Source organism: Lacerta agilis, chromosome 5, assembly GCF_009819535.1.
Source record: "Lacerta agilis isolate rLacAgi1 chromosome 5, rLacAgi1.pri, whole genome shotgun sequence".
Classification (NCBI taxonomy): Eukaryota; Metazoa; Chordata; class Lepidosauria; order Squamata; family Lacertidae; genus Lacerta; species Lacerta agilis.
The window spans coordinates 58576339-58587744 of NC_046316.1; the positions used below are offsets into that span (position 1 = coordinate 58576339).

The 11406-nt window shown below is 40.6% G+C and overlaps 1 protein-coding gene across 1 annotated transcript; it reads right to left on the reverse strand.

Moving 5' to 3' along the window:
* Positions 1-1596: 1596 nt before the first annotated feature.
* On the reverse strand, positions 1597-11134 carry TMEM41A (transmembrane protein 41A). Its single transcript, XM_033150081.1, has 5 exons — positions 10904-11134; positions 7543-7696; positions 5623-5784; positions 4531-4669; positions 1597-3719 (listed from the first exon to the last, which is right to left on the reverse strand). The coding sequence occupies exons 1-5, from the start codon at positions 11002-11004 to the stop codon at positions 3496-3498; spliced, it is 780 nt and encodes a 259-aa protein (XP_033005972.1). The 5' UTR covers positions 11005-11134; the 3' UTR covers positions 1597-3495.
* Positions 11135-11406: the final 272 nt, after the last annotated feature.

An 11406-nucleotide genomic window follows, 5' to 3' on the forward strand; every position in this document is an offset into this window, starting at 1 on the left:
GAACAAAGTTCCCTTTAATTGAAAGCCATAAATTCAACAAATCATGTCATCCAGATTATGAGACAGTATTGCCATGTGTGCAATCATCAGTGGATTAACCTTTTTGGCTGTGTTTTTACTATTCTGTGCCAATGGCATTACGACATTATAACTGCCTGATTAAGGGTTTGCTAATAATGGGATAGCAATCTGCAGTATGTGTACAATAAGCAATGCAAACCAGAGACAACTCAAGGCAACTTACTTAATTAGGTTACAGTCACAACTCATAATGCATTCTTAACTACTGGGTGCAGCTATGGCACAATCAGTGTGGTGACTAATGGGAGTTAATGGTTGTACATGTCATTTGAAACATCATTTCATATACTGTTTTTTTCTCCCTACTCTATGGCTTCCTGAAGCAAACTTGATTTTGTTTTGTATTGAACAGTGTATAACAATTGGGAACAAGACTGACGATCAAAAACAATGCATGGAATAAAAAGCCAGTGTACCTCAAAGTATTATAGGCTCTTATGTCCTGTGCGACTGTAGCTGTGTATATTACACAAAAAGTGAGTGCTTTGGTAAATTGCCTACACACCACTGGATGCAGTTCTGTATTTCCAAAGACTGTTCTCTCTTCCGACCTTGTGCAAAATAGGAACATAGGAAGCTGCCTATACTGAGTCAGACAATTGGTCTATTTAGCTCAATAATGTCTATATTGATAAGGCTCTTCAGGACTTCAGACCATGAGTCTCTGCAATGCTAGGGACTGAACCTGAGACCCTTTTGGCATCCAAAGCAGATGGTCTACCACAATATACTTGTAAAATTGTAATATATAATGAAAGGTATATGTCAATAGTGCAGCAGAATAATGAAAATGACTTCATAAGAGCATACATGGTGAAAATCCACATTATCCTCCTACATTAAAAACTAGGGAGGAGTTTAATGAATAAGGTGTATTCTCTTATATTATTTTCTGATTGGTGACACCTTAAATAGTTTTTTTCCTGAAATACAATCAGTTGGGAGTATGCTGTCACTTGCCCCTTCAGTTACCCGCTTTTCCTCTCTAGCAACAGATAAGTGTGTTTCCGTGGCAAACAACATGATCTTACAGTCAACACTTTCAGCACAATTTTGTTGATTTCTGTAGGTTGTAGTCCAAAGTGCACAGGATTGCGGTCTTAGTTTCTCAATACTTGCCGTGTTTCCCAGATCATCAGATTAGCGCATAATGGGGGCTGTGCCATGTTGTACATGAAGGGAACCTTTCCTGAGCACACAGATACAATGGAAAATCTCAACAAGATTAGGATAAAACTTCAAATTGCTTTTGTGGAGGCCAAGTACAAAGTATTCTGGAATCTAGGACTGCTGGAGAACATAAGCTAGGTGCAAATGAGTTAAAACAGCTACCTCGTGGCTTCTTGCTGAAAGCGGAAGGTAAGCTACTGAGTGGAAGCAGAACTTTCCCCCAGTTAGTTTGTCTGTAAATTGGAAAGGAGGAGCTCTTAAATGCACAGTGCTTAGATGTCACTCTTGTAAAGTAGCTAAACATATACCGTGTTCCTTTTATACAAACAACACCTTACACCAACCGTTTTCACTAACATTTATCTGATAATACAGTTTCCATGTAAACACACACACAGGAGGTAAGGCACTTGATTAAGACATAATTTTTGCACTGACTAATTGAAGTCAGACATTTTTCTTTTGCCCTTGTCTCAGTTCCAAATTGCTACAATTGTTACACCAGTGTTTATTACGATCTCTCTAGCACATAGCACATACATGGAGTCTGCTAATACCATCCTGAGAAGCTTGTCATTAATGTTGACAAGTTTAGCATAATGCCACTACTTTAGTGGAGGATAGCAAAGTGTTTAACAAAGCCACCTCTTTCAGCACAGATATGGTAGATTAATAATTTTCACAAGAAACCCAACAATCCATGCAGGAGTTCCTGAAACATTAACCTAATACTTACACTTGAGGTGGTCAGATTGTCACATCGAACAGCAAAAAAGGGTTTAGGTTAGCTGCCTTACCAACACCTAGTGTTCTATATGAAGGGATTTTATTCATTTTTGTATAGAACATAAAAGCACACATCTTCACCTGCATTCTGAAGTAGTGGTTTTGCCCAGTTAAAACTTCACAGTTGACCTTCGGAGTCCCTTCCAATTCTACAACTTCAGTGAGAATTAGACCCTTGTCAAAAAGGTAACTCAATGAAAGATTTTTGTAATAGTGGCTGTTGACCACTACCAAATACTTTCTAAGGGGGTGGGGTGCAGAATACGGAGATGAAGTGATCGGGCTTCATCTCTGGGCTGATTGTATATTCTTTAAGAAGCAAAGGAAAAAGGATGACCTCACTTGCAAATAAGTTTTCTCACCCCTTAAGCAGTGGATTATCTAATGGACTAGCAACACAACCATGTCCATTATTCAATGAAAACAAAATACAGCATAAGCAGAGAATGTGGTTTTCCAGGATGCACACAAAAAGTGATAGGGCGGTTAAAATGGACGCAAAACCTGAACAGAGAGATATCCCGGAGCCATTTTACATAGTATACTCTGCTGGGGAATTGCAACTAAGTGGAAGATACTCCATTTCATCAGCAGTCAGTACGATTGTAGGAGTACTTTACACCTCGGTAGCTCCCCACAAAGGCAGATGTAGAAGTGGCATCTCTCATCTCCCTACTCATCCTTAACTAGATCTCTTAGATTTGCAAAAGCAACAGCACTGACGTAATTCTGCTAAACCCATTCTACCTTTACAGTAAGTACAGTTGCTGCTGCCAGAGTAACCAAGGTGCTGAGGCTTTGAGAACAAAGCCAGTATGCGGACTTCATTACCACCACTTCTACAGCCTACAAGGAAAGGAAAGCAATAAATCAGTCCTCCAAGCCTCAATAGTTCCCTGAGCCTACATTAACCTAGTTTTCTTCTTTGGGATTCCCAAGCAGGCAGAGGAAGGAAAAATCACTCAAGATGTGTTCCCTCAAGAGAAGATAATAGGATTCAATTGTTGGTGCTGGTATTTCAGCCAGTCAAGCGTGTGTCCCATAGAATGCACTGCGATTGCCAACAGTAAGGGGTGCTTTGTATGTGATCTTTTCCTGAATTTGCTGTCATGTAGGAAGCAGCCTCAAATTTCAAGGCAGGTATTATCATTTACAACCTCTAAGTCAGTGGTAGCAAAACCACATGACATAAAACTGTTCCAATGACAGCATTCTTGTTACAGAACACATTGGAACAGTTGCGAGCACCTTTTAAAAATGAGTTTTCCAAGTCTAATTATTTTTTTAAAAAAACACACAGAGCAGAAATTGTTCTCTTGTCTAGGTTACTGAAAGGAGATGCCCAAGCCTGTACCAGGGATTTTAAAGTTCAGTAAGAACAAAATGGGCTGGTGGGGGGGGGGATTGCACCTTTCCCATAAATAGACTTCTATAATATCTGGCTCTAACCCAGCCCATTCAGCTACTCTTTCTCCCATTGAGGAAATGGGGACTCTGGTTATTTTTGTCCAAGTTGAGATGCTTCTGACTGAATTTCTTAATGAAGGTCCCAGGAATTAATGCGACCATGGCTATAGCCAACATCCTGAACAGAGTACTCCAGGAGAAAATGGCATCAAGGGAGGTGATCTGTGAAAGGATTGAACCAGTCTGGACGCAGATGAAGTTATACGGGATGAGGCCTGCAGAGGTAAGAGAATACTCATATAAGCAAAATTTTCACATTTTTTAGACTTGCCTTGGACCTGTGAATAAGGTAAGAGCTTGAATGTGCAAATGCTGAAGAGAACACGTTTGGGAATGTATAAGGGAAAAAATATGTACACAAAACTAAGAAGGGTCAGCAGAGAGAAAGTACTTGGGATTTGGACAAAGCATCTTGGAGAATCTATTCTCCACTGCTCAAGAAGGATGGGAAATGTTTCTTGCTTGCACAATTAAAGGGTATTTGTCATCTCCCCCAGCAAGAGCTTGCACTACACAAAATATTGTCTTAAGCTACTCCATGAGAAGCATGTTTTTCACTATGTACCTTACAGAGAACTGGTGTACTTTAATGTTACCTTAGGGACATCATCAATTTTCACATTAAGGGAGCGTGTGTTTAAGGAGGATTATAAACTCTACCAGTTTTTCACAGTGCCCTCTGAGACAACAAATATAGAAAAGCCCATAAAAATAGTATTTTTCTCTCTCTCTCCAAATCAAAATCAAATAACTATTTTTTTGCACTATGGTTTGTAATGCTCAACAGACATTAGTTAAATTGCCATTCAAGGGGTTCCCAGACAAATGGGCATACCTCAAATTATAATCACAATGCAATTTCCACTATATTGCCAGAAAATAGACCATCAAATTGGAACATCCACACAATACATGTAAGCTGGAAGTGGTAGGAAATGAGCAAGTATGCACTGCCATTTAAAATGGAAAAGAGGGAGAATAGTATATTAGGTGGTACTAAGACAAATTGAATGCTTTTAATCTTACCTATGAATACAGAGAAGAAGAACTGAGTAACAGGGATGTTCAAGATTGGAGATGTGAGATTCAGAAACCAGTTTGGAGTCATGGGAAACAGCCTCAGAAACAACAAGAAAAAAAATAAGGAATTTCTGTTCTCTTCTACCTGCCATAGACAAAAAAGAAACAAGATCTGGTCAAACTCTCTCTCTCTCTCTCTCTCTCTCTCTCTCTCTCTCTCTGTGTGTGTGTGTGTGTGTGTGTACACACACATACATACACAAATTTTGTAATACAAATATTAGCTTGTATTCAAGGCACTCAAGGAGCTGATATTACCACCAATAAACCTGGTTTCATGAATATATTATATAACCATTCTATACTGGCATAATAAAAAGGGTAGAGGATAATATCTTGAGTCTAGAGGGTTGCTGCAAACCCATTTTTGTTTCAGTAGTTAGACCTACATAGGTAGCAGGGTGAATGTAGCCTTGGAATCCCCTTCTACAGGTGAAACTCAAAAAATTAGAATATCATGGAAAGGTTAATTTCTTTCAGTAATTCAACTTAAAAGGTTAAACTAATATATGAGATAGACTCATGACATGCAAAGTGAGATATGTCAAGCCTTTTTTTTTGTTTTAATTGTGATGATTATGGCGTACAGCTGATGAGAACCCCAAATTAACAATTTCAGCTTTGGGGTTTTCATCAGCTGCACGCCAGTAGCTAATGAAAACAATTGCTTACATAAATGGACTTTTCCACAATATTCTAATTTTTCGAGTTTCACCTGTATATGCAATTATGATATTGCAAGAGGTATAAATTATACATTTCATTGGAAGAGTTTTCTGTTAATTCCAGCTATTGTATTGTAACATACTGGCTGCAGATTCTTGACAGGTAGGCTTGATAATGAACAGCTCAGTTGGTTACAGCATGGTGCTGATAAAGTCAATGTTGCAGGTTCAATCACCATATGGGACAGCTGCATATTCCTGCATTGCAGGGGGTTGGACAAAGCATCCTCAGGGTCCCTTCCAACTCTATGATAACAATGCACTACCCAGTCGCAAAGCACTAACTAAAATCTTATAGGTGATCGGGACTTACCTTCCTTTGAAGCATGGCCACCTTATCAGGAAAATAGGTGGTGACAATTTTTTTCCCAAACACATTGGACAGCCCATAGCAGCAAGTGGCACCCACCGAAGTCAAGGCAGAACACAACAGGAGTCCCATCCATGGTCCAAAGAGAGCCCCAGCAAGGATGTTCTGTTAGAGCAAAACTAGAAAGTGATCCAGTCCAAAATAAACTGTGGGGAAAGCATGAAGGACTCTATGAACCATAGAAACAAGAGCAGCTCTGTTAGATCAGACCAATGGTCTGTGTAGTCCGGCACTGTGTTTCTAGCCAGGAAGTTCACAGAGCAGAAAGGCATAATATTTATGCTACCTCCCTAGCAACTGAAAGCTAGATACACAATAGGTGGAGGTGCTACTTAGTTTTCTTAACTAAAACCCATTTGTAGGCCTGCCCATCAGGAACTATCGATTAGATTATTGCAATGTGATATATGTGGGGTGACCAGACAGCTGCTGATGTGCTCAGTGGAAAATCCACTTTTACACATAACATTTAATGTGGACATTTAAAACTCTTTAACTTGGGATCGGAATACGTAGTAGACTGCCTTGGCCAGTACAGGCCTAGCCAATCTTTCTAAAAGACATTGCTGGCTGATCAGCAGATTGTTACATGGTGACAATGCATCACACATACTCTGGAATGCCTTCCCTCTGATTCATGAGGTGGAGACAATAATATACCTCTTTAAAAGTTAGGTTTACACCCAAGCTATTCGGACTCTCTTAATTTTTTAAGTCTGTAATATATTTGTATTATATTCTCACTTTTATCTAGCTTTTTAAGGAAAATTTACTGATTGCTATTCTTGTATTTTTACTGTTTTTCTGCAAGCCTTTCATTAGAGATTTTTTTTTATTATATCAAACTATATATTTTAAAATAAATAACAGATACATGTCTATCCCTTTAAAAGCCACCTAAGTTTCTGGCCATCAACTCATGTTGCAGAGAACTCCATAAAATAATCATATACTGGAAAAAAACGATTTTCCTTAGTCATCAGCTGATTCAGAATTGTAGCATTTATTTATGTATTTTATTTACTATATTTATATAAGGCCATCCAATAACATTATTTTCTTGGTGACTTGCAGATAAAAATTTAAAATACAATTAAAAGTGCACAATCACAAAATAGGTTAGCAGCATATAAAATCTAGCGGGGATAAAGCTGTGACCATCAATAGGCCTAGATAACTTTGTAAACACATGGTGCACATTTATTGGATTCTGGAAGTCAAAATATCAGAAGTAAGGAAATTGACACCCTATCATTATATATATATTTTGTTTTCTGCCTCCTCTTGCTAACTAATCCTTTTTTCACTGAAGTTGGTATTTGAGCAATAAGCCAGAGAATGGTGGGACATTCATGGATGGTTACTGAGCTTAGTTTTTAAATCAGTTATTCACGAGGACAATCTTAGTTGTTGGAAAATTTAGGCATTAATAATGCATGTTCAACTGTGACAATTTCTTCTGAAGAGCATAGTAACACACTCAGACAGGCTTCCTCAAACTTGGCCCTCCATATGTTTTTGGCCTACAACTCCCATGATCCCTAGCTAGCAGGACCAGTGGGTCAGGGATGATGGGAATTGTAGTCTCAAAACATCTGGAGGGCCGAGTTTGAGGAAGCCTGCAGTGGATTCTGCTGTGGGCGGTCTAAGGGAATTTCCACAAATATAGAATTCAACATGATTTGTATGTGAATGGAGTAGCCCAGGCCCTAGGAAGAGCTGAATAATGTATGGGTGAGTGGCATTCCAGGAGTTATTAGGCAAATCTTCCAAAGGCACTGAAAGTGGGGGAAAGGACCAGATGGGTTTTCAGCAGCATGCTGCAAAGCCAAAATCTTGGAGCTCTGCAGGTATTATACATACCAGAAAACTGGAGCCAGGTATGGCGAAGCACTGTTTGTATAGGTAGGCACTGCAGAACAGCAGCAGCACATAAGTATGGTGTTCTCTATTGTAGTACCGTAGAAACTCTGCAAGCTTTTGCAGTTCCTCTAGGTCTGAAGGAAACTTTAGTGACCTGATAAATAAAGAGGATAATCAGTTCAGTTGTGAACATATGCTGCCAATGAAGGTGTTTTCATTCTATGGACAAACACATGGAAAATTATGAAATAAGGGGAATGAAGCAAGAAGTACCGTATCATCTTAAATATTAACAGATCTATTGCAACATGTGCTTTTGTAGGACAATTAAAAAAGTTAACTACCCAAGTTGCAACAGCACTATGCTTTCTTGCTACACGAGCCCGATCATCCGAAATGTGGTGAGGGAACTGCCACGTCAGGTCTCAGGTTGCCCAACTTCTTTTGGAAACTACAAATTCTATTTCTGTACCACTTAAATCTACATAAGGCTGTGAATATTATAAAATATAAGCCCCAATAGGATGGGAGAAGAGGGAGGAATTGGTCAGCAGGCAGTTACAGAATATTGTAGCCTACAGTACAGTGTTATGCCAACCGGGCAAGAACAACAAATCTATAGCTGGATATGCCTGAGATAGTCAGCAAGAATACTAGCATAAATCAGCACTCATCAGAACACATGCACACTATGAATGCAGTAAAATAACAATTCAACCACACAACTGTGTAGGCACAGGTGTGTGTGTGTGTGTGTGTTTACAGGAAGAAGGAACTAAGAATCAGGAGGCATTAGGAAACTGTGGCTTCAGTTTGTAAGAAAACGTAGAAAGGAATGCCTTCCCCAAGAGAAGATAGGATACTAGGCAGGAACAGAGGCCCATTGTTTCCATCACTCAAAAAGAGTCATTTGGGCTAGTTTAAAACTCCACAAGGGACACTGGTCAGTTCCTGTTGGCTTCTAGGTAAGCCTCTATACTACCGGTACTGAAGGGATAGAGAATCAGATACATCCAGTCATCCATCCTCAGTCTTTCAGAGATAGGACAATGGAGTGCGTGTTGGAAACAAGCAGCAATAAACATATTGAAAATATACTGTCATTTAGTGTGCTTGCTCATGCTGGTGGAAAATTAGGAGAGATATAAGAAATTATAAAACTTAATAAATGATGAACTTTTTATCTGTATTTTAACTGAAGTCTATGTGCATGCTTCTAACATGAATACTAACATATGGTTCCCCTTTGATAGTAATCACCTTGCTCCTTATCTTCTTCTTCCTTTGTTCTAAGAAATAAATCCCTTGTCTGCGGGTCAGCCTAATAAATTTCTCTACCTCACAACTTTACTGCAATTCAAGAATCTAGTAGGCTGTAAACATACTTCAGGTCCATGCAATCAGCCATAGCTCTGGCATTAACAGAATGCCCTTCTCTTAAACTGTGACCACACAGTTATTCATGCCTTTCATTCATTCATTACTTGGTTTCAACAAGAACTCAGCAATTAACTTTTCAAGCAGAAACAAGAGTAGTATCTTTACCTTGTGGCCTAATGCTAACACAGAGCATAAAGGTGCAACATTTCAGCAAAGCAAGGAAGGTACTAGTTACTAAAACTTTGGACAATTAAGAAAGCAAGCCACGTATTAAATTGTTAGTACAATATACATTGGTGAGATTCATCAGAGGCAGCAATTCAAAGTTAGAATCCTTCTTAAATGAAATCTAACAGGAGAGTTATAATTTAGGCTGTATTTTTTTTTCCAGTGCTCAGGATTTGTCAGTCTATGAAATGCATCAGTTCTGCATATCACTAGTTGCTCATGAAAATTCAAATTGGAAAACAATCATGTTCAGATTTCAACATATTTTGCTGAAGCAAACAGTTGATTACATTTTTTAAAATACAGCCTTAATTACTACAAGATACTTGCTGAGTTAGGAATTGCAGAAAAGAATTGCAGTGAATTCTGGTACCTGTGGGGTATGGTGGGCTACTGCTTAGCTTTGATTTTGTGGCAAAGACAGGCCGCTGGTTTTACAACTGTTTAAAACTTAACAGCTATTCAAATTCCTGATATGTGTATAACCTAAAGTAAAAAGGAAATGAGGGAAAAATCAGTGATATTCTCTACAATGAGAAGCTGATCCCCTAAAAACTACTGACAGAGGTCAGTCATAAGGATCCTTCAATTCTCACTAAGCTATATTCGTTCTGGAAAGACCCAAGCCTTTGTGCTTTAAGATCTCTACAACTCTTCCTTTTAGACTTATAGATAGCAAGATGTTGCCTGAAGCAAGGCATCTGAAGTGTGGAGTGCTCTTTATTAAATGCTATTCTGTGGCTGAGCTTGCCATTGCAAGTTCACGGATGTATGAACAAGCAGCAAGAAGTCATTTGAAATATGCACCAAGGCATGTATGATTGAAGAGAAGTACTGTATGTTACTGAATAAATTCTAACATGTTGTGATACCTTAGAGACTTAGAGATTTATTGTGGGACGAGCATTCTTGAAACAGCATCAAAAACAAAACCGAAACACAGCTTATGCTCAGTGGTGATAGATTCTGAAGTATGTGTCATAACACACACTACCATCTGAAGAGCCTTCAGTTATAACTATTAAGTCTAGAGTCCAAATGACCTTACGACTGCACCACTGCTTTTGTTACAATCATTCAATCAATCTGTCAGCAATTTTGGAATAAGAGGGTAGTGCCTTCCAAAGTCCACAAGTCATTACTTATAGCTGTGTACACATACCATACATTTAAAGCACATCCCTCTTTTCCCGCCCCCCCCAAATTCGAAAAAACAATAATCCTGGGAACTGCAGTTTGTTAAAGGGTGCTGGGATTTGCAGTACCTTGAGGAGCAAACTACAGTCCCAGGATTATTAGTGTGTACCTGCTTTAAATGTACAGTATGGTGAAAGGGGGCACCAACTCACTTCAGCTCAACGGGTACCCGAGACCACTTGAACATCTCGAGGCTGTTTCATAACAACTTCCTACACACCTAAACTTAGTTCAGAGCATGCAGCAGCACATTTCCGAGCACCGCACACGCGAAGGGTAGCATCGGATTTCGGCGGCGATGTATTTTTAGGCTCGCTGTCAATCACAGTCGCAGGCGCCCTCAGCAAAAACCCAGGACCTTCTGCTCTCGGGGCGAGTGAGTGCAAGTCAACAATCCCGAACAGAGAAGCCGCTGAGGCATTAATGAAACCGAGGCTCGCTTCTGCTCCTCCTCGCACGCAGCCTGCCTGGGAAGAGCGCGGCATCCCAGCTCTATGAGCGGGGCTCCCGCTAAGCCACAACCGCCTCGAAACAACCGAGGAAGAGTCCCACTCACCCGCTCCCCGCGCGCGGCTCTCCGGGCAGCCGCACAGACAGCAAGTAAAGGGCGGCCGTGGCCGTCCCCAGGACCAGCAAGAATCCTCCGAGGGAGCGCATAGCGGAGCATTCACAACGGCCGCCGGGAGGAACGGAAAACGAGGAGGAACGGAAAGCGCCGCGCGGGGAACTCCGGGACCTGCCCTCGCGTGACGCGGCGCCCTGTCCCTCACACAAACGGAAAGGGATGGACGTGGCGACGCACAGCCGGAACTTCCCGTGAAAATGGCCTCCCGGCCTCCGAGTCTATGAGGCTTCGCTCTACCCTTGGGCTCCGGGTTCCTGTTGGACTTCAACTCCCATCAGCCCCAGCCAGGACGGTCAATGGTGAGGGCTGACGGGAGTTAAAGGCAGCTAAATAAGTGGAGGGGAACCAGGGGGGGGGGAAGGGAAAGGCATCAATGCGGGCTGCGAAAAAGCGCGCGTTCTCCGCGCTTACTGGCTCTGTGGTCCCTACGCCCA